The sequence below is a fragment of the Coloeus monedula genome, assembly GCF_965178545.1.
Source record: "Coloeus monedula genome assembly, chromosome: 8".
NCBI classification, from domain to species: Eukaryota; Metazoa; Chordata; class Aves; order Passeriformes; family Corvidae; genus Coloeus; species Coloeus monedula.
Window position 1 is genome coordinate 32,245,061 of NC_138788.1, and position 27,936 is coordinate 32,272,996.

The 27,936-nt window shown below is 39.5% G+C and overlaps 1 protein-coding gene across 2 annotated transcripts in view; it reads right to left on the reverse strand.

The window, feature by feature from the left end:
- The window catches only part of PDZD8 (PDZ domain containing 8), a 53,270-nt gene extending 27,516 nt beyond the window's left edge, over window positions 1-25,754 (reverse strand). The window contains exons 1-4 of one of the 2 annotated variants that reach the window (XM_082286600.1): window positions 25,632-25,754; window positions 24,765-25,277; window positions 7,997-8,119; window positions 3,875-3,977 (exon numbers count right to left, since the gene is read on the reverse strand). In XM_082286600.1, coding sequence (XP_082142726.1) covers window positions 3,875-3,977; window positions 7,997-8,119; window positions 24,765-25,277; window positions 25,632-25,642 — 750 coding nt within the window. In that variant the 5' untranslated portion in view covers window positions 25,643-25,754. Of the gene's footprint in view, window positions 1-3,874; window positions 3,978-7,996; window positions 8,120-24,764 lie in introns of both variants that reach the window. The other variant, XM_082286599.1, reaches the window with a different exon arrangement.
- Between the last annotated feature and the right edge of the window lie 2,182 nt (window positions 25,755-27,936).

Sequence of the window (27,936 nt, forward strand, 5' to 3'; positions counted from 1 at the left end):
GATGGTGTTAAAGGTCATCTCCTTGAGTTACTCCAGTGCCAACCACAATGTTCAGAATGAACTGGAGAAAACATCAAGCAGTATTCATAAAAAAGCACTGGGATGTTTATCTTAATTCTTTAATTCTTTCTATTATTAGTTTACTTCAGAAGATATATGTGTGCTCCTGAGACAACTGCTGCAAGAGTGAATCCTATGGGCTACCAGATGTGGCATTTTAGATGGAAATTTTTTATTTTGCAGAATATGAAATGCAGTTTCAGCACTGCTAAAGTTAATATTTACAGAAGGGATTTCCACAAAAATTGTAATGAAAAACCCAACCAACAACAAAAAAGCCTCAACACTTACTGCCTGTAGAAATAGGAAACTGGAGAAATACAAACCCATGGCTGTTCTTACAGTACCACCTCAGACAACGAGTTGACACCAGAGTTTAAAAGTGTTCCTTCTTTTTTTTGGGTTATCTAACTTGATTATTTCATGATCAATAATGGTTCTCTTGTGCTCCTGAATTTCTATAAAAAATACTAAGAGAAAACTTGGAACAGATACATTTTTGGTGTGCAATTGAGAACCTCTCCTCACTACTTTAGATTCTTACAACCAATAAAAAGTACAAACCAATTACAGTTTACATATGTTTTCTGGGTATAAGAGTATCAGATGATACCAATCTCTTTGCAATAGTTTCTGCAATTTCTAGAAAACTACTTAATCTTTATCATAAAGATCAGGATGTAGATAAAAACCATGACTACAAAGATGAGCAGAGCAGTTCGTAAGAAACAAGATTCTCACTTCAATACAACAGTACTTTTGAGCCACTCTTCTCTACAGAGGTGGATCCAGAGAAAAGCACCAGCATCCACACAGCAGTCAAGACACAGCAGTCAATGCACAGGGTACTTACAAAGGTACCTCAGGTCTCTACTACTCATACTTCGAGTTCATCTCTATGTCCATTCTTCTGCCAGTTCTAAAGAAGGCAGACTATATTCTCCCCTCTTATGCATAGAGAAATTTTGATTTCTGCTGAAAAATCATGCTGTTCTTTCACAGCATTATACAGGAAGTGCTAGCACAGGTAAAGTCACAGCAAGAGTCTCATCAAGGGTAAGGGGGCCCAGGGGTCACTCTGAACAGATGTGTTCCAAGGGAAAATAGAACAATTCTTTTTGTTTGTAGAAATAAATCTGGTATTGCTGACTGGCAGTTCAATGGACATAACCATCCACATTTATGATACAGCCTCCACTTCATATCTACAAGCATGTATCTCACTATTGAGACATATCTAATTATTTAACCATGGAACACCTGCCTAGTAATCCAGTGCTGCTAATGCTAATTACTGCATCCTAGCCATACATAATTTTTACATAGCAATGCACTGATTAACGTTAATTCCACCAGCATGTACTACTAATTAAGATATTTAAGAATGTTTCACACAGGAATGTGCCAAATCACTCTCTGAAGTCTTACTGGTGTTTCAGACCTGAGAAACATAAGCCTGAGACACCTCTGTATTGTAATAGACACTTCAATAATGCTCCAGAAATATTCAGTAACACAGCAGCTTTTTTCAAAATCAATTGTGACATCTACTAATGTTCCATAAATTCTGGGATCAGATTAAAGTCTTGCCAAAATTCATTACAAAGTATTAAATCTGTCTAATCTTTTATCACTACTACCAGCACAATAAAAAGAATGAAAACGTCAGGAAGTATAGAAAGTTATGAGAATTTTCCTCAGGAACATTGTAGAACATAGTCTGTATCAGAGGATGTATTGTCATGCCTTTGTGAAGCTTGTATAAATTAGATCCTTTTAAACCAGAATATATCTTTTAACTTTTCACTTCAAGTTTGTCTGCCATTTCTTCTTCACAGTTTCTGAAGTTGTTACTCATTCTAACTTCATCTCGAGTAAATATTGCACATGTGAGCATTAAAATAAGGATTTAATATTAGAAAGATAAAGTATTTGCTGCTTCATGGTTAATATTGCATTAGGACTAATAATCAGAAGGACAGAAGTAAACTTTTTGTTTGGAAAAATATCACATTTTTTTCATTATAACTTGCTATTTAACTACTCACACAGTTAATATTTCTTAAAAAAACAAAGCTCCAGTGCTAAATGTGTCAGCAACACTTCCTACTTTGTTGAGGATCTTTGGCAATACTCTTACCACTCGGTGAGATGTCCTAACACTTCGTAACTTAGCTTGAAAAGGTAACCTGATTTCCTAAGGAAAAGAGATTTCCATGATTACACTACAGCTGTTGAATATAAATCAAGAAGCAACAAGTAGTTCTGCAAGCTGCTAATTTTAATTTTCTGTATTGTACCATATCAAGACCTTCAAAAGCACGGATCTTTAAACCAGGCCACCATTCCAGTGGCCTCAATTCATGGTGGTTGAGCACAGTGAATTCTCCAGTGCCAGCTGAGCTCGAGATGCAGCAACTCAAACCAAGGAGTCTCTGCTCTCTGCCAGTGTTTGAACACGCTTAATGAAGGACTGCACAGAAAACCCTCCCGTACACTGCAGGCCAGATTTCCAAATACTTAAGACAATTTTAAAAACTGCCATTTCATTTAAAAACCTGCCATTTCATTTTAGATGCTGACACAGAAGATGAGTTTTGAGAGTCTCTCCCTGAATACTTTTCCATAGTTTTAAAAATCAGCCATTCCATCCTCACTCATTTACTCTTACTGCCATCTGCTGTCACAAACACATTCGTGCCAGTGTCTACAGAGTGTTTTTCCTTTCCTCTTGTGTTGTTAGAGTGTAAAAGAATGTGTGCTACTCCACACCTAAAAATAATCACAGCCTTATCTGTGCAGAGGAGTGTACTGGTAAATCAATGCACTGCCACCTTCATTGCCAGAGCATCAACCCTGCAGATCCATGCATGTTTTCATACACAGATGTTACTCAGCCATACACCCTTTTTGGCAAAACATAATATACAGTAAGCTGGAAACAAGTATCACAGCATTTGTTAGAAGGATTTTAGAACCAATGCAAAGTGGAATTTAATGGTGGAAAACTGAATGAGACGTTGAAATTCTGGATTCTTGCTACTCCAGTGGAAAATGATGCTGGTCTCCAAACACAACTCCAGTCAGATATAACAAAGGCACATGCTTAAGCTAGTTGCACTCAGCAGAGGGTAAAATGCAGGACAGGGATTTTTGTTCCAGTGATTTCTTTACATGAAACCAACTGTTAACATGAAGTCTTTTTAAAGCTTCAGGGGTTTTTCTTCAATAAGCACGCTACTTACTGCTCAGCACAAGCCCAATTCAATTTGATTACTAACACAATATCCCTCTAATGTAAAACTGAAAGGTTCTTTCATACATCACACCTCTTCTCTGAAGATATAAAAAGAAGGTCATTCTCACCCTCACACACACAAAAAGGCAGGCAGTCTATAGGCTGTATGCTGCTAAACTCATGTTATCAAGTGTAATAATTAGTAAAACACTACCTTACAATACTGGCCAGGCAAAGACAGGTGAATCTTACTCACTGCCTTCTAAACACTGCCCCACCCAAATATAACAGGATTATAAAATGCCTATTTTCCACTATTTGTTTTAATGCAGCTGACAGTATATTCAAACCAGGTACAGTTTCAAGCACAGTTGTGATAACTGAATGTGACGTTGTCCATACATGGTAATTTGACAGTGGATTAAAAAGTAACTGGTCTGCTATGTTTAGGGTTTGTTTTTTTTCCTGTTATATCATCCATTTGATTACCTAAAGACACACTTTCTAGATGATGTACCAGGAGCACAAGACAAACTGCAATATGCAATGATGACACCCTTATTTTTTTTTTTTTACCGTTTTAATAGAACTTCTTGATTTCTCTTCCCAAACATTACTGCTCAGCTCCATTGTGCAATGAACATTTGTTTCTCTTTCATAGGATCCAAAGATCAGTAACCTGAAAGAGAAAAGCCAATAGTAAGAACTGTAATACCATTACGAATACCCCAGATATTACATTAAACTCCCCAATCCTTCATTTATACACTATTAGTACCAACGTGTACACATAGAAGTCCAGATGGAACAGATTGCACAGGCACAGCCCTACAGCAAAGGAAAGCCACTGCCACCCTCTAGTGGAAGAACTCCAAAAATGTAAAACACAACAGAATTTTTAGCTAAGGGGTTTTTTTGAGTTGACTTTTTTCCTACTTTGTTTTCCTTTTTTTTTGTTGTTGTTGTTGTTTTGGTTTGGTTTTGGGTTTGTTTGTTTGGGTTTTCTGTTTTTAAACAAAGTGTTCAATTGGCATTTTTTCCATAAAGGACTTGTGTTTTATTTTAAGAAGACCAACAACAGCCACCAGAGTTTCCACTTTAGTCCTAAACATCACAATGCAAAGCTCTCCTTGGGTTTAAGAGAGTTCTTACGTAGATTAAAGTCACCGTTTACTACTGCTTATATTTGTATTTCACTAAACTGGGATCCTCTTATCTGTGATTTTTGTAACATTTATAACAAATGCAAGAGTGGTTCTTCATGCATGATACCCTATTCCAGAAGGCTACAAAACTTTTCAGACTGATATCAGTACTAGAAAAGAGAAAAAACCCAGACTATAAACTTTAGGCTATAGAACAACAATCAAGTTGTTCACAGCTTATCTTACAGTAGCTGGAAGCAGATAAATATTTTGGAATAAAAACTTCAAACAAACCTTAGTCACTCAAAAGAGCTGTTAGATTATAATTCCCCCTCAACCTTCTATATACATTTGACAAGAACAGTTTCTAAGTTTTCATCCAAAGTATCTTATTTGTGACTGTGATGTGTTACACAGCTCTTTAGATGATACGGACAAAAGCTGTCAGAAAAACATGTCAATTTTCTCTGTTTATCTTGACATTGTTAAATAATATTTCTAGGTTAAATATTTATAATCAAAAAAGCACCTCTTCTTTCAGATGTGGAGATTTGTAGTAAACATACTTTGAAAATTAAGTAAAGCTATTGAAGACAACTTTCACCAATAATTAGAACTGGTAAAATTAAGCCAACCCAGAAAAACACCTTTGTGACTGTGACAGCTCTCAAGCTTGCTTTTGATCACTTAGACACACTCCTGGGGAATTTTTCAGGGGTACTTATGGTCCCTCCAAAATATCAGCACAGAAGCTATTTAGCTATACTGGATAGAAAAACAAGCACATGAGATAGGTGAAAACAGGAATAGAACAATTTTTAGCTAGAACTGTAACATGAAAGTCACAAGGAAAACAAAGAGCCATATTGAGATTTCACCTTACAGCAGGTCAACAGCACCTGTTAACCTGGTGAAAGGTGAAGAAATACATCACAAGACAGCCCAACTACATATTAAAATTTTGAAGAGCTCTTCATGCTGGAGTTTGGAGCTCAGTTTGCAATTTCAGAAAGACAGAGGGGAAATTTTAACTGCTGCTACACTAAGAAAATTTTTGTTTGAACAATATCTCCATTAATATGCAAACAAAGGTGCTGTACCCTGTAAGATGGCTGCACATAAAGACTGACATGATTACATATAACTATATATGAAAGAGATATCTATATCCTACAGACTGAAAAGTGCCCACTTTATGGCACAGTTTTGGAAGCGTATTCTCACCTAATATAATCAGTTTATAGGCTTTGTTACTTTCTTCATAGTGTCTCTTTAAAAAGAAAACAACAAACAACAAAATTTAGCAGAATGCTGCTTTGTTTTTCCCTTTTTCTTCAAAGTTTGAAGAAAATGACAGATAACAATGTTTTTGCAACAATTAAGTTCTGTGAGGGCATCACACTGACAGAATTTGAGGTTTTTGTACAGGTTAGATAAAAACTAGCAAAACATACTCCTTTCATTTACACCAAAATTCCCATCCTTTCATTAATTTAAAAGGTGCGCAAAATTTAATTTTTCTTTCAACAGAAAGAAACATGACAGCAGAAAATTGCTATGGTCAAGCCTGCAATTAGTGCAAAAAGTGCAAGTATTTGGTCATGTGAAGAGCATAATTTAATTAAACAGGCCATTTATAACATAGAAAAAGTTTGCTAAATGTTTTACCACTATAGTTTCACCACTGATGTCCAGACTCAAACAGGAGAAGCAGCAGAACTCCATTACCTGACTAGATGGAAGAATTCTACTCCAAACTCTGTACAGAAGTCAAAGATCATCTACTGTACTGAGAAAATATAAAACCTTCTGGGGCACTGAGCAAAATTGAAAACCACACAGAAATTAAAGTGATCTTTCGTTCTGGAATGAGAATGAAAGAATGAAAAATGATCAGGCCTCTGTGGCAGATATAAGTGCAAAAGCCCTGGATGTCAGCACAAAGTGCTGTACTGGGAATTGGCCCAGCCAACTTCACACCACTCACAGAGGGCTGGTGCAAAAGGGAAATTTGATCACTGTTACTTTTGTATATATTGTATGTTTCTTCTTTTACTACCAAAATTCCCTATTTCTCTTTCTACCTCATCAATATCTTCAGATGCAAAGCAAGAGTACTTACTCACTGAGGGACCCTATGGACAGCAGTTGTAGCTGTTCTGTTCAAAAAAAGAATGGGGCAACTGGAAGATCTGAGGAATTACTGTGGGTCCAACAGTCAGACATCTCGGCTGAGAAGGGTGTGTTGAGAAAGCCCAAGCTGCATAAAACACTTGGATTATGCCAGACCTGACAAATCAGCAACTGCATCCTCTCCCAGCCATCTGATAAGCATCTGTGACAGCTGAAAATACTGAGAGGTCAGATGATGATGTCAGACTGAGCAATCTGGGTTCTCAGTGCAAAGAAACTCAAGAGTTGATGCTGCACAGTGTTTCAGATTCAGGAAAGACAACATTTAAAAGATTACTTTCCAAACCAAGAATAACTGCACACAGTGCAAGGTTGGTCATTTTGGATCTTATGATAAAAAGAAATGCACCACTGGGCTGAAATTGGAGAATTGCTATGAAGAGAGATCAGAGTTCCCTTACTCAGTACAGGCAAAGAGGGAAATGCTCCTAGTGGACAAGGAACTCAAGACAGACATTTTGGGATCCTTGGATTATCCACAGAAAACATCACAAAGATAGGGAGATAGGTAAGCAGGAATTCTATCACAAAAATATAACCACTGTTGTCACCACAGAACCCTTAGAAGCAAGAAATCCTCAGCGCTGATAAACCACACTAGTACAGCAAATACAGCTGAAGTGGTTGTACAATGCTACAGAAAGAAAGTGCCAAGAGGAGTTGACATGGGAATGCAAGCAATGAAAAGAACAGGTAAAAAAAAAGGTCTTGCCGCAAAGCAGTTTAGTTCATAAAGAATAGAACTGCACATGACTAGATCAAAGCCTTAGCACTACTTGGATAAAATCTAACAAACCAAAAGGCCTGACAAAAAAATCCCCAGCAAACCAAGAGCCCACACACCTTCTCTCCAGCTTTGAAGAGAGTAATTTTCTCTTCAAGGAATGAAGGAAATAGATTTTACTTCTTTCCATTATTTTGTTCAAGACAAAGACAATAAATAATGCCTTATAAAAGTGATTTGGATTTATCCAAGTGAGTGAAACAATTATTTCCCTCTGCTTACATGATACAGTAATATAATTGCAACATTTATATTGCCCTGGAAAGAGACTCCTAATTTGGTGTGGCAGAAAGGCAAATCAAACAAATAAGAGGAGGCACAGATTAGCTTGTAACCAGGCAAAATTCAGAAAGGCAAAGGCTTGCACCCACACAAAACAGAAGTTTCTCAAAGTAACTGCAATTTCCTTTGCTCATTTTTAGTTTAAGGAAAGTACATTTCTTGATTAGAGTGCAATCACAGCACCAAAGCTGCCACTTTGTGAATCAGAACTGGCCTACAGCTATAATTACTATAAACTGAGGAAACACTGGTCCTTGCTTAGTCAAGAATGAGCAAAAGTGCACAAAAATATACCTTGTACATTCAATTAATGTGACTTTCAGTCGACCTTCTGTCAACAGAAAATCCTGTATACAGAGGTCTCGATCTTCATATTCCTCAGATGGCAATACTTGAAATGGAAAAAATGGCTTGAACCTGAAAAATACAGAATAAATTTCTCTTAATTCAAATTACACAAATAATACGAACACACAAAATTATAAAAAAGGTAACAGGATGATAATTAATCTTTAACACTATTTAAGAGAAATACTGCCATTCCTACGTATTCATTGGTCAAAGGGAATGAGTAGGAGCTACCAAAGCTTTTTAAATGCAGCAGACTGAACAATATAAACAATGATTGCTTCACAGGAATAGACTGAGTTACATTTACTAGCACAGGAAATTCTGAGAAAGTGGGAAGCAGGTAAAAATCACACAGTATGTTTATGATTGCAAATATGATTCAATACAAGAGTCCTATTACAGTAAATATCTTCCCAGGTCTTTAAGTTCATCTGAATAAACATCACAGCATAGAAAGATGAAAATATGTTATGACCCTAAAACTTCAACTTTTTATGACAGTGCTGTTGGTGCACCCTAATGAACAGTTCCTTTTAGTTACACAGATTGAGTCTTCTCCCGCTTTGTAAAAAACTTTCAGTTGCTCTTCTTAGCCAGTTTTCTCAAATAAAAATAAAGATACAGGTATTCTAAATATTTGCCCTTACACTTTATTTCCCTCACTGCAGCATGTGATTCATAGGAAAAGCAGTTCATGTTCAAGATAACGTGTGTAAAACACTGACTATCTCACCACATAATTCTCTCTTTTGGATTAGAAAATGCTGAGTTATAAATACCAATTTGGTTTTTAAGTGATAGTGCTCCAGTGTCAGCCCCTATCTGAGGGAGGGGAGGAGGAGGAGAGGCTGCACAGCTGCAGCCCCATCACATGGCTGACACACACAGGCAATCCCAACTGCAAGGGCCACAACCTTGCACAAAGGAAGATTATCACAGCATCTGTACTAAAGCTTTTGAAAAAAAAACCTCCTACAGGGTATTCCTTCCTTCAGTCTTTATTTATTGCTCTCATTTCCTAGCACTGCCTTGTGCTTTGGTTTCCATCCTCTGTCACTGACACAGCCTCCCAGCGATTATTTGTGTGGAGACTTACGAATAGCAGAAGAGGAGCAGCACAGCCTGCAGGATGTCTCTGCCATTTCATAAGAAAGAAGTCTTTCATAAGTACTGTTTGCTCAACCATCAGAGGCATCTGCTTGTCACATTCAGAGATCACAATATGTTCAGGAAACAGTCACATGGAGCTGAACTGAAGAGTTTCAGAAACTCAAATAAATAATTAAGTGTCCTTTAACTGTCAGCACACACTTTGGGAGGGAGCTCCATGCTCTCTGATTCAAGACGCTCCGTTTCTGTACGAGCAACAGTCTCGTACAGAGCCATGAGAAAGACATTTCTTTTGTTCTCTTTGTGAATAAACACAACTCAACACTCCAGCTATTTTCCTGAAATCCAACTCAACTTCTAACTTTAATTTGGTTCCAAGTTTCTCCCTCATTAACTCCTTCATGAAGAAAACCATTTTGAAATATGTCACATAAAAATACTCAGTTTTAAACACGTTTTTTTTTTTTTAAGTCTTATGCATGACAAATACGAGGCTATTAAATCACTCTGGCCATGGTTTAGGTTTATGAGTATACCCCAAATAACCAAGTCAAAATATGCCCTGTGCATGTACTGACTGGTCTGGTATTTTACTCATAGTTTTCCTTTATAGTTCTTGAATTACTAAAGTAATAGTAAGCATCACAAGGGTAGGGAAAAACCACCAAGATGACCCCACTATTTTGACTCTACAGAACTTAGCACCACTTCAGGGCCTGGCCACCTCCCCACTCAGACCCACCTCATGTTTCTCACCTTAAGCACATGCAATGGTACCTGCTAGGAATGATTTTACTCCCTCAAAATACAGGCTTAGCTCAGATTTCATTAGGCAGAAGAGTTAGGCAAACAACCTGCAAAATAATGCCAAGTTTTGAGTGAATAGGTACTTGTAGGTTTGAGGATTTTTAAGCACTAATAAACTACTTTTCAATTAGTACCAGCAACTGCCAATACGCCTGTTCCTAAAACCTATTAAAAAGATAGTTTTCCATGGGAGTATTGAACGCACAACCACCATTCCGAGCTTCAGTAACTTACTGAAACAAGACTTCTGGCAGGGAAAAATGACAAAGAAGATAGAAGATTCAATAGGCTACCTTCAGCTCTTCCAATTTCTGCAAATACCATGCTTAAAAGTGTTGGTATTTCGAAGGCCTTTCGCTTACATATGCACACATCCTGCAGCCTATTTAGCAAGAACAGAAACCTGGACAAATCTATCTTAAATACTAAAAGAACAAACCAGAAGAGCAAAATAACTGATTCCAGTAAGAATGCAGACATATCCACCTACACATTCAAACCAAAAACATCATCCTCAAGTGTTAGTACAGCACACACTGCAAGCCTTTGCTGCAGCACAGTATAATGAAATAATCCCCAGCAAGCCATTTTCCTTGCTAGATTAAGACAATGTTTACTATATTTTTGATTTCTATTTTGAAAAAAAAAAAAAAAACAACAATTTATACAACAGTGAATTAAAGGCAAAATAATTCTAAAATACCAATACAGTTATATGCAATAATATGCAAAACACTTCGCAGTGTATGCAGGACTTTGTGCAGCACTAGTTAAACTTCCTACAAATATGGGATTAAAAGGCAGTCTCAACATCATGTTTAATTTACAACAAGCACTTATGTTCACATTCTTATCGCCACAACTAATTTGCAAAATCTTTAGCAAAAAAGGAACACATAACCCATTTCCATAGCAACATACAAAGAGCTAAATATCCCATATTAAATGCATTTTTAATGTTTGTCAGCTACTCTGAAGCCTTCCAAATTTATAATAGCACTTATCTATTTAATTTACAGAGAGTTTGTGCATTTCCAAAATTAAACTATTTCCTGTACATTTCAATTACATATTAGGGAACTGAACTGTTGTCAGAATATTTAAGTGCAAGACAACACTATTTATTTGGAAAGACTTTCCCAGTGGGATTTGGTGAACTAATACAGACCCAGATGGGGAGTGCTGGTAACAGGGTGGGACGGTTCCCTTATGTTGTAAAACCATGCACAGGAAATCCATGCTCCCAACAGGGACAGGGAGCACAGTTCTCCCATCGTTTTCCCCAAAGTAGGAAAAGCCTGTGAGCTTCCCCACCTTCTAAAAGCAGGGCACATGTTCTTACAGAGCCATCATATCTCTCCTTTTGTTTGGCTGGACTGCAGCAGGCCAGCAATGGATGCTCTCTGCAGAAAGTCTTTAGAAGTGCCTTATATTAAATGCTTATAGTGCCTTTTCAACTTGTTTTTAAATACCAGAGTCCCTCCACAAACTCATCTTATTTGTCTAAAAGTGAAATTCAGACAGCACACTATAAAGAAAATGCTAGCTAAAACCTAGCATTAATATGAAGAGGAATACCCATCAATCAAACTTCATGTGAAATTTTAGCAAGTGAAAAAACCACAACCCTACAGAAGCAATATTTAAAAGAAGCTGTAGAGTATCAAGTGTTTGTTAACAAACATTGCAAGATACAAACAGCAAAAAAATTCTGCTTCACGCAGGGAATTAGTCAGATGATTACACTGAAAGTAATTAAGATAAAGTTACTCAATTAATATATAGGATTAAAGGTGTACACTAAAATAGCACAATACTAAGCTCTTCCACACACAAAGCACAGCAAAAATGTTTCCAGCCACTGCAGGCAGTGTCTCCTTCACTTGAAGGACTTCTACACTCCATTCGTGCCAGACTTCAGTCACTTCAGTGGCTTATTTGCTCTTGCAGTGACTCATTCCCTCTCACCACCGCCTCATCAAAGTCTAGATCAAAAGTGTATCCAGAAAAATCCCAAGCAAACCAACCTTATTCTCTTCATTTTGAGTGCTTTCAGCCCTGAATGGGAGGAATTCTCCCTTCCAGTTGCCAGTTCTGGGAGCAGAACTCACCTACATGGAACAAGTCTGTAATTCAGTGATTTAAGTTTTAAAGATGTCTGACCCACATTGCCTTTAATTTATATTCACTATTCTGTGATGATTGCTTTGTAGTCCTTTAACCAACTTTTAACAGAAAAGAGGACAGAAGTCTTTTATACCTTAGTTTAATTAACCTATTACCCAAATTAACTGGTCCCCTCAGTACCTACTTAACAATATTTTTAGTTGCATGAGGAAATCTATTGAGAACTTAAAAAAAAATTGATTTATCTGGTATGATAACCATATGCTTCTGTGTCTGCTCATTGCATCAGTTAAGAATATACACAATCACAGTAAAAAAAACAATAATAAATTGTTCAGAGCTAAACAGAAACAGGATCAAAATTCAAAAGCTCTCAGTACTCCATCTCCTACTTGGGAGAACCAGAAAGTCTTACAGTTTCATTTCTAAGTGCAGGAGGAGGTGGGATTTCGTAGAGCTTTTACTCAGAAGTGAGAATATTTTTCTAGAGTAAGTTATAGAAAAAGTTTTAAATTATTCTCTGGTTTTATACAGTAAGTTTGGTATCTAAAACAGCGTTTAAAATTACTGAACATCTGTTTAAGAGTACATTAAACACTTGCACGATATGAATCCCAGCAGTACTCTACTGACATAAAGATCAAACGTTTTCAGGTTTAGGAATTTAAGTTACATTTGAATATTAATAAGAAGCAAAAAAAAAAAAAAAATTAATCTTAGAAGAACCCATCAACTAAAAATGCAAGTATCTTCAGTATAGGACTACTTCAAATGCATTGCAAATCTTAATTTTTACTTCGAATTCTAGTAGAGCACCAATTCAGTTTTGTAAATGCTACCGTATCTGAAGATTCTAGTATCTAAAATGCTGTTGAAAGAGTAACAGCTGAATTTATTTTCAGTTTGGGGAGTAATCAAAAGGTTCAAATAACTACACAACAGAATTGAGTCATTTTTAGATTGCCTTTTTCACCTGAGTCACAGAAACACAAGTCAGGCACTTATAAAGTGTGTAAATTTCAAAGAGTCATTGAGACCAGATATTTTAAGATACAAACAGCCCTCTATTCTTACACTGTGCGTAATTTAAGATAAAGTTTTACTTCTACAAAAAATCTAAAATATTACAATCCACTTCTAAAAAGACATGATCACCTTAATAAGATTTAAAAATACTTATCAGCTAACATTTATACTTGTCAGGAATTATATTGTAAACAGCTTATATCATTCTTCACACTGAAGATATAAAAATGGAGCTCACCCTTACTTTGAGAAAAAAAAAAAAAGTAGCAGTACTGGTTTCTTTATAGATTTTGTTATACATTTTACAAAAGCAATTCTCCAGCTTCCACTAATTTCTCAAGGAATAATGCTACTGAACTGTGTCAGTATTCACACTCAGGGGACTTTAACAATTCAAATTATAGTAGGTTTCTATAACGAGTTATGGTAAACTGCAAATCAGATCTAGTACTCCACCCACTGTCTTACAGGATATTCTGCCCCACGCATGTAGGAGGCTCATACACACAAGTTCTCAATATACAAACAGTGCCCTTTTCTTTCCTTAAACCAAGTCCTCAAAAGAAAAATAAAAAAGGCAAGGATTTTACTGTTCTCTTTTTTTTCTTCCAAGAAGTTTCACAGATTCTTAAACTACAGTCTTCTATCTTCTCAGTAATTCTGAGGTATATTTTGAATCATACACTCGAGACAAGACACTTCTCAAACTTCAATTTGTTCTTGGCTTCCACAAGAACAAATAAAAGAATAAATGCAAACAACTTAGTAACTTCTTCAAAAAAGACAGTAGATTTTTTCTTGCTTATATGACAGAAATTGCAAATACAACGTGGAGAGTCTTAACAGTATGGTTTTACTGCCTGTATTGAAATAGCCACAGGTAAAAAATAAATCTTACCAAAACTTCTTTCTTATCAGCACAAACCAGATCAACTTGACCACGTGCATACTTTTTTGCATTTCAAGAACACTAGCTTCCCAAATCCTAAATTCCAAAACTACTGAAACAGCTTAGTTAACTCAATGTAGTCAATGCCTGTTTGATCCCTGAGTTTTCAGGTCCTGTTGATTCAAATTAAGAGATGAAAATCCTGCTGTAATTCTGACAGGATGAAGACAAAATTTCCCTGTCTAACCAAAAAGCCTGAATTGTTGTGGCTTTGCTCCAAATGGGACAGAAAACACAGAATGTGCTTATGTTCACATAGAGCTGAAAGAGAAGTAGGTGTGGTTTAGCAACCAGCTTTTAGGCATTCAAGGAAAACAGCAGCAGGAAAAAGCCAAACAACATAAAACAAAAAGTACACACAAAGAAAAGCAAATAAAAGCCAAGCCACCCCAGAAGTCTACCTTTAGCCAGCTGGATTAGAGATTGGTCCCAGTGACTGATGCTAGGCAAACATTAGCTTTTGCTCACTTCAGCAGTATGTTCTCCCATAAGGAAGTCTCAAGCCTCTACAAACAGCACCTGTCTGCAATCCCAGTTAGAGCAAAAAGATGATGTTCTGTGAGAAGTCTAAGCTCTGAACACGACTCAGTCATTGAGCTGAAGAGTTTTAATCCTCTGCTCTAAACCCCAGCCTATATCCATGCGGAAAAAAGGGACATCTCTCAGGCTGCTTAGACAGAAAACAACTGTCTCACTGATGAAAGCAGTCTCTGACAGCTGTAAACCAAAAGTGAAAAAACATTTGTATCTACTGTGATTCTAGGCAAGAGACTTCCCAAGGTTTATCCTCACTCCTCCAGTTAGTTTTAAAAATGCTCGAACTGCAGAAGATTCTCCTCAATCTACATTTATCCAGTCACTTCTGACAAGACAGAAGATGCTCCAATTCACTACCTGGGAGCTCAGGCTTCGTAGTACCGTTTTCAAAGCTGAGATGACTGACAGCTCACCCTGAAGCTGCAAACAGCAGTCATTATGGGCCTGGTTTTTAGAGAGCTCAGGGTCTGCAGTGGTGGGGAGGGCACACACGGACCCAGGGACACACCATGGCCATGTACTTGCCAGCTGTCCCCCAAGCAAAGATGACACCACAGGGCAAGTCACAGCATTTTATTAATAGACCCATACAGTAAACAGGATCAAATAACACAGAAGCTCAGTCTGGACATGACCTGTGGCACCACTGTTGACAGTCAAACACAGGAAGGGTTTGTAAGATTAATTAACAGGAAGAATTCCTGCCCTTTCCAAATCCTGCATCCCTCATGGCAAGTTACAATTAGGACTTGTGATTACATTTGATAGAAGCAGCTGCTCAAATTAGTATAACCTTTTCCTACCAACCTCATTAGGAATTTGAATACTTTCTCTAATTTGCTCTTCATTCAGAGGAACAGAGGAAAAGAAGAAACCATCTGAGTTTTTGTAGTATTGTTTTAAAACAATACCACTGACTAACACTGCTGTTCCCACCCCACCTCCCTTTTTAATTCACTGGGCTCTTTCTTTGCTTGGAAACATTAGGCTTTGTTTTGTTTCTTCTAACATGTGGCATCAGGTTTTGTTAGCAAGTACGCAGTTATTCTTAAAAAAAAAAACCCCAAACCAACAAAAAACCACACAGCTGTTGAAGTTTTCTGAGTCATAACCACTGGTTAATTACTTAGGAACTACTCACCAAGCCGGATCATTCAGAGGTGATCCAAGCACCACCAGGAAGCCCTGTGCAAGACTGGGATCTTCCATTTCTACTCTTCCTATTTGAGCTTAGGCAAACAGGAATAATGGTTTAATAATGGTTTAAGCCATTTACTACACAAGTGACTACACAATGGGTTACCTTTAAGATACTACATATAAAACATGTGACGGGTATTTTTCACAGATTTAAGCATAATTTAAAGCATTTTACATATGTGGTAGTAGTTATGACCAGTACTACTACCTTCATTTCACTTGCAAACAACACAATGCCATTACAAAAGTAGATTGTAGTATTTGTACACATTTCCTTCTGAGTGAGAATTTTTCATAACAATGTTGCCATTGACACTGATGCAGGAAAATATCCTGATTAGCATTAAGTCTCAGTTAAGAAAGTCAGAATGAAGTATGTAAGTGTTATGATTTCCATTAGATATCCACAGATAATTTAAAAATATTAGACAGAAAGAAATTTTTTTAATTTACATCTTGAAGTGTCCCTGTAAGTTTTTCAGCTAAAGCAACAAAAAATTGCCAAAAAATTAATTCCCAAGTGATTATCATAATCTAATTTTATGCTAGTCATAGCTGGCAATTAATTACTGTCTTTGAGGACGTGTAACAGTCTGATTAACTATCATCAGCTGATCACTGTAATACACACTCTATTTCAGACAGAGCTTTATGACATCTGGTAAGCCTTCAAAAATGTGTGAACTGTATTGCCGTAGTAGAATTCCTGTATTTTTCATTATATGAAACAGCTTTAATGGAGAGGGCTGGGGACTCTGGTCCTCACAGGCCATTCTGCTGAACTCCAGCAGCACTGAACAGGGGAATTAAAATGTTATGAAGGTAAGTTGTACCCCATAGTTTTAAGGCTAAAATGAATTAGAGCAGCCTGTAGGGGAAAGAAAATACCAAACTAAGTAGCTCTCCAGAGCCCAACTCAGGGTTGAACACAATTTCTGTGGGTTTTTTACCTCACAAAATTTAAGGTTTTCCCTCTCTTTCTTTTCTCGTCTGCTATGGCCAGCATCTCCTGGCAGTTTGCAGAGCTGTGTTTGGCCACAGACAGGTCTAAAACTGCCAGGCTCCAGCTGGGTCCTGCAGCAGAGTCCAGGGCTGCACAAGGGTAGGAGTCCTTCCAGAAGGCAGGGTGCCTAGGGAAGAAGATGCACCTTAATGGCCTTGGGCAGGTGCGATGTAGGAGTCTTCACGATCACATTGGATTATTGCTTTTTTCTGGATGAAGGCATGGTTTGAGATCATCATCCAAAGGTTTCTGTACTTCCACAATTCAGGGATTTTAGCAGACTGGAGTGACACAAATTATCTATTAATGTAACCTAATGTGGGTCGCTAATTTCTCTCCATACTCATTTTAGAAAATAAAGCTTATTAATCCTAGAAGTGGAGTCAAAGTCTTTGACTATACTCTAAAGAAAAAATACTATCAAGAATACTCAAATGTTAGAACTGTTTTAAATCAAGCAAGCAGGAACATGAACTGTAAACACAGGAACAGATTGGGTGACTTTAGGCAATCTCTGCAGGAATGCAGAATAAGCAGTTTCCCACAGAAATGCAGAACATGAGAGGACTAGCTCCAATAGTGAATCCAGCAGCTTGAGACTGAGCTTCACCAGCACTGCACTGTTCTATCCCACTAAAACCTACTGTCCTTACCCAGGCTGCTTTTAAGAGCTTTCTGATCAAGTGTCATTTGCCAATAAAAGATTAACTGCTTTGTGCATTAAATATATATAAATAGGTTAGACAAAAAAGACTCCTACATTTTTACATCAAATGAGTTACTGAGAGATGTATTAGCTACATATCTTTACAGGCAAATTCTGCATCTTTGTTCCTTGAAGTAATCTCCTTCAGGGAAACCCAGTGTTCAGTTCTGTGTGGCAGGTAGGGAACATTAACCATGCTATCTATGCACAGAGTCTAAAAATTATAATACAGCCTGTAAAAGGTGGTTCAGAATAGCCCAATTCCAGTACCTGCTTCAGCAGGCAGGCTCAGAATGAAACCCAGACATTTCTTAGGTGCCTACAGTTCAGTAAAGCGATTAACTCCTATATGATTTATATTTTGAAATAAGTTACCTTTCAAAAAATAAACACTACTACTGGTTAGTTCATATTTTATTCATATGCATTGAAAGCAACACAAATTAGGACAACTGATAAAAAGATCCATATTTATTTTCACTGAGCAGCAGATCAGTTCAAGATCAGAGCCCAGATGAACAGAAACATGGTCTCAATGCCGGTGAACAGGAAACACCATCAAGTACTAAATAAATCTTAGCAGATTTTTCAGTCTTTATTCACTATCCACATGAAAGTTCATTGCAGGACTAAGATCAAGTAACTTTTAAATACAAACCAGCAAAGGATTATGAGGTAATTTTCTTTTCATTATTATTGCACAGTCTTTTATATATTGTTGCAAGGAAGAAAAGTTGAAGGAGGTCCTATTTTTGTGTCAGACCAATTAAGCTTACTGGATTTCTAGCTGCAAGAAAAGGCAGATACTAATCACCAACACTTACTCCTTTGTGTCTTCATCCATCTCCCCCTCCAACTGAGATTTTTTTCTCCGTCCCTGACTATACCTCCCAATTTTTTCACTAAACCATCTCAAGTCAGTGATGTGTTAGTTCCTCACCCTTGCAGGTAAGAATAGAAAATGTAAGATTTGTTGACTAACCACAGAAAAAGTCTCACTCTTAAGCTGAAAAGAATGTCACCTGTATACTGGGAAATGTCTGGTATGTAGCTGGTCACTCATTAAATCTGACTTTACAATGAACAAGTTTCAAACTGGCATTCTTTCAGAATTAAATCCTTCCAGTGTGAAAACTCATGAAGTGCTGGAGCTGGGGAAGATGACAAAAAATGTTTCAAAACCCTTAGAACCAACGGATTTGGACTTGATAGCTACATAAGATTTACATACATACATTGTAACCATATAATTTCATACAATGTGAAGAAACTTGTACTTAGTGACCCTCCAGAAATTATGTATGCCTCCCAAAACAAAACAGTAAAAAGCTCTGCACTACAAAGCTCCCTTGTACACATGTAGCACCCTTGAAAAAAATGAAAATATTTGCTGTTCTGAGGTTTGGTTGTGTTTATTGTGTGTCAGGTTGCCTACAGACCCATTTATCCAATTCCTGTAAGACTAAGAAAAACTGCTTGTCCATGCACTACTAAGATAATCTTTCAAGCATGAAACTACCACCTACAGACAGATCTACTGAGTCAAATTATCACCACTTTGCCATTAGCAGAATAGTCTGTGCTGGCATCATTCAGGGCAGTACCTCTGGGACAGTCTGCAAATCACAGTGCTGCTTTACCATCAATTTTTGCAGAGCAGAAAAGGACTCAGATCCTGGGGGCTTTCTTAATGCTTTTGTACACTGGAAGATTTTTGTATCTAGAATAGGCATGGCGTTAAAAAAAATAAACAATAAAAAAAACAACAAATGACTCTCCTCTCAGCACCAGTAGGAATGAGAAATTCAAACAGGAGTGTCTTACAGATTTAACTAGTAGAGAGATTCATATCAATTACAGTAGAAATCCAGTCAAAAAGAAAAACTCTCCCTTTGCAGCAGCTACAGAGAAAGGTCTCTGAAGCAAAGACATGCTCACAAGTCCAAGCTCTGATTATTTCTGGTACTCCTGTATATAGACTCATCATATGAATAATACATACTACTTAAAATTTTATAGTTTTTCAAATACCTCCATTTCCTCGTTATGAAGTAATTTCTATTGTAAAACACATTTCTAATCAATAGCTATTTACATGACTTCTAGGCTTAAGTTTTGCCAAAAATAGGAAACTACTATGTAACTCTCAAATTGCGTTCCATAATGGTAAATAAAAATAGTCTAGTCTAATTGTTCTTCCCAGAGAAATTCAATATAGCCCCAGCTTCCAAATAAAGCATAAAACTATCTAACATGACTAAATATAATGCAAATTATCAGTTCTAAGGAAAATTCATGTTGGAAGCGACCAGAGGAGGTAATCTAAACACCCAATATAGAAATGGTAGAAGAAATGCTTTGTGAGAATACTTCTAAAGAAAAGAAAGTTATTCCCCTCTGTGGTAGCATGTGTTAAAATAAAGCAAATATAGTCTATCAAAGCAGGCTAGTATCAATACAAAATATTCGAGTTTTTTAATGTAACAAACTAAGAAACAAAGTGTTTCTAAAATACACAGAACTGACCCACTGCTCAGGCAACACCAGCTCTGCTTAGAATCTGAATGGATGAACTTGCAAGATGTTTCATTCAGGAAAAAAAACCCAGCTGTCAGGTTTTTTTACATCACTGCTTAAGAAATACTCGGAAGTTAAATTCTGGCAGAAGAAGGACTTTACATACACATACCAGGCTTTGTATCTTCATTATAGCAAACTGCGTTTTTATTGCCTAGAAGGAACCCAAACCCCAAACCTCTCCAAAATTTAAAAGCAAGATCAGGAGCTGTGCAAAAGAGAAAAAATACACCCAACTATTAAGAACAGGCTGGACACCACACAACCAGTGTAAACTTGAGGTGAGGGGGCGCATAGCAAGGTTGTCACCATAAGCAGCTTAATAAAAGGTTAATGAGCAAGGTACAGCTCATTAGAGAACTAACACAGATGAACCCATGACTACTGCAACAGCACCATGGAGCAAGGAGACAGACACCTGAAATAGTCCTTACTCTGTGCCTCTAAATCCTAAACATGCTATGACAATGCAAGGGACTGCAGCTTAGCGTTAACCATCTTAATAGCCACTATTAAAAGGACAAGATAAAAGTTAAAACCAACATGAACTGAGTCTATAGCGTTAAAGAACTGACTGTGTATAATGAAAAAACAAAAGCTGGACTCGGGTCACAAGATAAACTCTGCTTCCTGCTGATAGTATTCACTGCCCTGCTCTACTAAAAGAAACCTACATGAAAAATCCAGTGTCAAGTCAAGCCATGCAGATGCAAGACTGACTGAACACAGTTCCTGAGAGTGCCAGCATGAAAGATTTGGGGACAATAAGACAGCCAGTGGGTCAGTGGCCACTGCAGAACACCAGCAGTTGACATCACAACCAACCAACAGGGAAGTCAAGGCTTTCCATGCTCATTCTCAAACTCTACCCACTGGTCAATGTATCTTAGCACTAAAAAAAAGGGTAATTTAAAAAGTTAAGTCAAAATAGAGCTTGGAGCATTTAGAGTCAAATAAATGATACCTGCAATTATTCATTACAGCTAGTAGCAAAAAAGAAGTAATATTAACTTACAGTTATTTTGTTTCCCAAAAGTGCAGTAGAACTCATGTATACCAGAGAATAAAAAAAGTTGTATTAGATCTTCCCCACATCTGAACAAGACACTGTTCTGACAGACCAAAATATTTGCAGAAAAGCTGTTTGCATTTCTGTTACAAAGCAACAAATACATTCACATTAACTATAAAATATAACTATTGCCATTATCAATTGCATAAATCCTTTATCAACGACGACAAAAAAAAAAGAAAAACCCAGCCTACCATTCACTGGATTTTACCAGCAGCCTTACATCCATTTACTCAAATTCTACTATACAAGATAGCAATTCCATTCAATGGTAGAGCAGCTACAAAATAGGGTGTTTTGCCAGACACAAACACATTTATTAAAGAGACAGAGAAAAGCGATTACATGCTATAAGAGTAAAACACAAATTGCTACTTATTTGTTTAGACATAAAATGCATCCCTTCTTTTTCAATTAGTAGACAATTGCTTTTATGGAGAAAAAAAGTGCATAAAATTCTAGACAAACTTTAAATGCACTAACTAGGCTACAGTCCCTTTCCCTAGAGACTCTAAGGAGTACAGCAGGAATGCAAGATGCCTTTTCCTACTTTCAAGGTACAGTTATGCAGATCACACAAAGTCAGTCCTAGAAATGGACGATACAAAATATGATCTTACTCATCACTGCTCTGCTGCATAAACTTTGTACCTAACTGGAAAGAATACAAAGTACTTGTGTAGTAATTTGGCTGTAGCAACAGACACTACACATATGAAGACACATTTTTCTAATACAGTATTTTATAACTAAATAACAGAGGAGGCCAGGATCTGTAACACAAACTTAGCTACACGACGTTCAAAATCAACTACTGGCAAAAGTTCTCTTCATCTGCCATCCACTACCCAGTAATAACCTCGAGAAGTGGCCTAATACAAAAGCCAAAGAAAATGGCGTATTTTTATATGCTAATTAACACCTTGAAACAAGATAAAACTCTTCTGTGGGCTTCAGTGTGGAAGCCAACAGAGTAGCAAAGCGCCCCTTTTAACCAGATGAAGAGAGAACTCCTCACACTCCAAGTGCTTTTGTTTACAACATTGTAATCACTGCTATTCAAAGATTCATTTACAAAGTTACTTGAGCAAGAGTAGGGACACCCCAAAAAGGTTTTGAACTACACATGGAAGCAAATACTGACTATGTACTTAAAGGCATATAAGCAATAGGAAAAAATTCGGAGAGAATAATCATGTTCCCTGTAGTTGAGAAACTTTTAGGCTTTAAGTAAGGTAACAGGTTATTAAGCAGTTGAGAAACTCCTGGCTTTTTCGTATCTATTCTTTGCTAAGAAATATATTAGCATACCATAACCCCAAATCCAATGTAATCTTACAACTCTGTTTAAAGCCCCAAGTTTTGCGTCTTATCAGCAAGGGACTTGGTTTTCCAAACCAGTTCTCAGTAACACCTGAACTCTCAGCTCTGCCACCACCTAAGAGTATATTGTTACTATTCAGTTGTTACCAAGTTTGGGCATTCACCTGCCTAAACTCATCTGGGACATGCTGGTGAAGAATTTGTACTTTTGGTCTGTATTCCACAAAACCTTGGGCTACTGTGGACAGTTAAAAGTTCCCACCTGAAGCTTTAAAGGCCATGTTATGGACAGCTGGGACACCAATGACCCTGTCTTCCTTTCTTAGGACAATTCCATTCATGTGCAATGAGCTTAGTGTCCTGCCTTAATGCCCCCTTCACAACACAGGGGGTTGAAATGATACGTTCAGTACATGGCATAAAATGTAAAGGTCAAAAGCACCATATCAGAGCTGGACACTGTTTCACTGAACACAGTAGGCTACCAAGCCACTATGTAGTGTGGAAATCAGCTATGATACTGCATTTTACTCTGAAACACTCATAAATTCCCAACTCCTTTAACTAGAGAGAATACTTTAGGTTAACAGTTAATTCTTCTTCATTTTATAATTCTTTATGCTTCATGTATTATTCTTAGTGTCAGTTATCTTCTATCCTCACACTTCTCATTTCTGTCTCAGGCTCTGCACTCTGCATCTTTCCTTATTTGCCCTTCCAGTCCCTCACACATGCCTCATTCATTCTTTCTGGTGGCAGAAAGTTTGAGAAACACATGGAAAACTTACTATCTCCAACTAAATAATGAAAACACCTTCCTGTCCCCGTGCATCGCACAGAGGCAAAGTGAAGATGCCTGTTTACATCTGCTGAAGGGGAGAAACACATCATCACGGGTTGCACAGGAACCCTAAAAGCTGGTCTAGGGAGTGCAAAGTTCATTTCTAGGTATGCTGGGAGTGCTGACTCTGCTATCACAGCCTCTCCTTCGGGCTCTTCTCCACAGTTTACAGCTTCACTCTCTACAAAACAGTAAGAGAATGGAAGCAAACTTGCTCTTGACAGCTTCCCTGCTGTCCAGGGGTTACTCTCTTCTGGAGAGCAATTTGGTACCTCAAAATTTGAAAGGACTACCACACCACCTGACAAAGCTACTTATTGCCCTAACAGGGCTATCCAAATCCTGGATATTTTAAAAATCTACTTTCGTGAGAGCTCTTATAAATTCAATTTCAGGAGAACCAGCTGAAAAGGCTTTAAAAATTACATCACTACAAGGTTAATTACACTTCAAAATTCAAATGGGCATTTTCAGTTAGTCATCTCTCACGAATTTCAGGGAAAAGGCTTATTGCAGAAGAATGTGGTAAACAAAACTGAAATCCTTACTTAACACATAACAAAAGCTACAAAGCACAAACAAGAGAGAAAGGAAACATGGTATCCTACGAGTGGTAAGACACAACAGAAAGGAAACAGTACCTGAACAGTGGTAAGACATTCGATATCAATATCAGAGGACAGAAAAAAAGCACATATGCCTTTGCCACTTCTGCTACAGAAGTATCACTGCATATTTCATTATATTCACTATATAATGAAGTCTGTGCTGCAGTGTGTGCATTTGTAAAAGAAAACATACTATAATAAAAAACCAACCAAACAAACAAAAAAAAACCCAACAAAACAAAAGGTCCCCCAAAGTTTTACTTACCACAGTAGTGGCAATATTTCTCTTATCAACTTTTAGACTTCCCCCCAATTACTAAAGGAATTAAGCAGACCAGAAAAGAAGCGGACTGCCCATATCATGGGATCTCAAAAATATTCCTTAGAGAGTGAACTCTACCCTTTCTTATATTAAGTAATAATCATCTCACCTCTATAGGTAAGCATAAGCCACAAGTCTTGCCCTGGTGGCTCACCAGTGGCAGAAGCTTGGGAGGACACCCCAAACCCATACACTCTCCATGGAGACATCCTCTTACCTCTTCTGAAGAGGGATATCATGGTCCTATTACCACACACCTAATAAGACCCCAAAACTTTTTATACACATTAATTCTGCCACTTAGTTACACCCAGTTGAGGGCATGCCACAACCTCACCGTGCAATGGCTTCTCCACCTGTTATAAATGGAAAATGATCCTTCCTTTCATGGAAAGCTTCTGCCAGCAGACAAGCAACGTACCATGCTTAATACCCTTTAAGAGCAAAGCAGCAATTCTGCTGCACACCACCCCAAGTAATGCTGAGGATGCAGGACAACTCACCTGATTTTATAATTGGGTAAGGTGTGCTTGCGCTTAATTACTTTCTTGAACTGGTTCACTATGATGGAAGTGAGCTGCGGCATGGGCCTCCCTTCAAACTGAGACTTCACCTCAAAGAGTATCACGGGGTCATCCATAAAAGAGAAGAACCAGTGCGTGAAGGGCAGGCGCGTGAATACCAGCTTCAGCTTCCCCATCACCCGGGAGATCTTCACGAAGAGGTAGGCCGACTTGCCGAACACCAGGTCAGCGTCGATGGCCAAGTGGAAGCCACCATTGTACTCCAGGTCTACCTCAAAGCCCAGCTCCTCGGGACAGCCCTCCCCATTGCAGATCACCGGCCGGATGAGCTTCACGGACTTGAAGACAGGCAGGACATCGCCGAGAGAGACCTCCCTGAGGCTGAGCCCCTCCAGCACCTTCCCTGTCATCTTGGCCTGGAGCAGCTCCTCGAACTCCACCTTGATCTTCTTGATGACCCAGTCCCTGACCAGGGCAGTGTCCCTGAGCTCCCTGAAGAGGAAGAGGAAGATGGCATTGAGGAAGTGGCACGTCTCCTCGCGGGAGGACGGGTCTGGAGGGGGCTCCGGCTGCTGCTGCTTGGGGCCGGGCTCGGGGCCCGGGGCGGCGGCGGGCGCAGAGGCCGGGGCCGGGCTGGGGGCTGGCTCCGCCGACGCCGGGCCGCCGGCCGGCTCCGCGCCCTGCAGGTATTCCCTGAGGCCGTGCTCGGGCGCCACGCGGGCGTAGACGAGACCGCCGTAGGCTCCGTCCGCCCCGGGGGGCTCGGGCTTCTTCCTGTAGAGGAGCAGGAGCTGGAGCAGGAGCGTGAGGCAGCAGCCGGCCAGCGCCGAGAGCAGGATCACGTACAGCAGCGGCATCCTCGGCCCTCCGCGCTGCGCCGGGCGCACCGCCCTCACCGCGCCGCCGCCATCGCGGGGGTCGCGCCCGCGCCCGGCCGGCGTTTAACGGCCGCGGCCGCCAGGGGCCGCCTCATCCGGGTCCCCCCCCGCCGCCGGCCGCGGGGCGGGGCGGGGCGGGGGCGGCGGCGGCAGCCAACCAGCGGCGCCGGCCCCGCCCTCCGCGCGCTCCTATTGGCGGGATCGGCGATCTACGTCATGGCTCCGCGCACCGCTGTGGCGTCACGGCGCGGCGGGCGCGTGCGCGCGGGGGGGAGCGGCGTGGGCGGGGCGGGGCGGTGGCGCGTGCAGGGGTCACCCGCGGCCGTGAGGGGCGGCGCTCGCTCCCGAGAGCGATCCCGGGGCGCGCTCCCGATCCTCGCTCCCGAGACCCGTTCCCACGGCCCCGTTCCCTGAGAACGCTCCCGGGGACCCCTCTCCCTGGCCATCCCCGAGACTTGCTGCCGGGGCACGGTCCCGAGACCCTCTGCACGGCGGGCCGTGCCCGGTGTCGCGGTGCGGGCGGGGTGTCCGGGGCAGGGCAGGCGGGGTGGGCGCCCCGCTCTCCCGGCGCCGTTCGGGCGCTGCGGGCGCGGGCGGGGGACGGCACCGCCCGCGGGAAGGTGACCGGGGTTGGTGGCGCTTGGTCGCCCGAGGAGCACCGGGGGGCGGTGGCAGAAAAAGGACGCTGAGCCTCTTCAAAAATCGGCGGCGGATGGGGACTGTTTCGGTAAAATTGTTCCGGAGAGCGGCGATGAGATAAAGTCTGTTTTCGTGGGCGTTGTGTGACTTCCTAGAAACCTCTTTGTTTCCTGCTGATGAGAGATGCTTTTAGCACATCAAAAAAAAAAAAAGAAGAAAAAAAAAGAAAAAGAGCTCCCTAGATGACATTTTATCCAGCTCTGCTATTATCGGTGATAAGATATAAATCTGTTTCCGGCCCCTTCAGCTATCTACTTGTGCTTAAAAGTCGTCATTGAATACATGAGGTAAAAAAAACCCAACCAAACCTATGGAGAAAAGGAACGCGAAGAAAAGAAAGCTGAGAGCTTTGCGTGATATTTCAGCCTGTGGTGTGCGTGAGATCGCTGCTGTCCTGTGGGTAGGACAATCAAGGACAGAGGTTTCTTTTAGGACAAACGGTGTCTTCGATGAGATCACAGAGGAAAAGAGAGGAGAGGAGGGATCTCACTGCCCAGGCTGCCCATAACCCTTTCAGGGAGGTGACAGATGTACTCTGTGCATGTGGCACGGCCAGTGACACCCCATCAAACTGGGGACCAGGAAGGATGCGCATTACAGCATCGCTTTAAAAGCAGTGAGTGAGGATAGAAAGAAGAAATGTGACATGAGACAGGGCTACACCATGCAGGAAAAACATGTGACTCTTCAGAAAGGGTCATTTTGAACATTTTGAGAGGTTAGAAGAGCCATTGTGTTCAATTTTGGTTTACTAAATTGTCATAGAAAATAACCATATTTTTACTGGAAAATATAAACATGCATCCCAAAGAAACCCCTGTTCTTCTAATCCAGCAGACTCATTTAAAGGCCAGATCAAAGCTGTATATACTACTGGGGAATGTACTATGTCAGCTGTCCACTGTTTTTCCAGGTGCTTCCCTTTGTCAGGGGTAGTCTTTTCTTTCAGTCTTGAAATGGAAGTTTTATGATTTCTGAAAGGCAGCCACAATTGAGACAAAAGTTACTTAAATGATTAAGCTTGGTTTTGACACCGTTTTTTATGTTTAGCTAAATACCTAGCTAAAACTTCACAGATTATGTTATATTTTAATAGAATAAAAGAAAGCTCATGCTGACATTGGTGGCTGTTTTTTTCCCCAACCTCCAGAACTGCTTAAAAATGCAAACAAGAGGAGAAGAAAATGTGAAATTTTATTGCCAGGAAGATAAAAGCTCTCTTCCCCATCCCCCTTCGTAAAGTGTGTGGGGTGGGAGGATTGAAAAGCTCTTAATGATGTAGTGCTGTGGTTTGAAACTAGAGATTCAGAGTATGAATTTTTTATAGGTCTTGTGACTGAAAGTTGAAATGCCTGAGTGTTTAACAGAGCACTTCTATAGAAATACCAGAGGTCATTAGTCCAACATTTGAACTGCTCTGTTACGGGCCTTTACCGTGGCTAATACAGGCATACGTGGTAATAGTGGAAAGGTTTGGGATTTGCAACTAAATGGCTTTTCAGATAAGGACTAATCTATTCAAAAAGGCAATAGCAGCCTTGCTTTTGGGTCAGGAGGAACAGCAGGAGGATAAA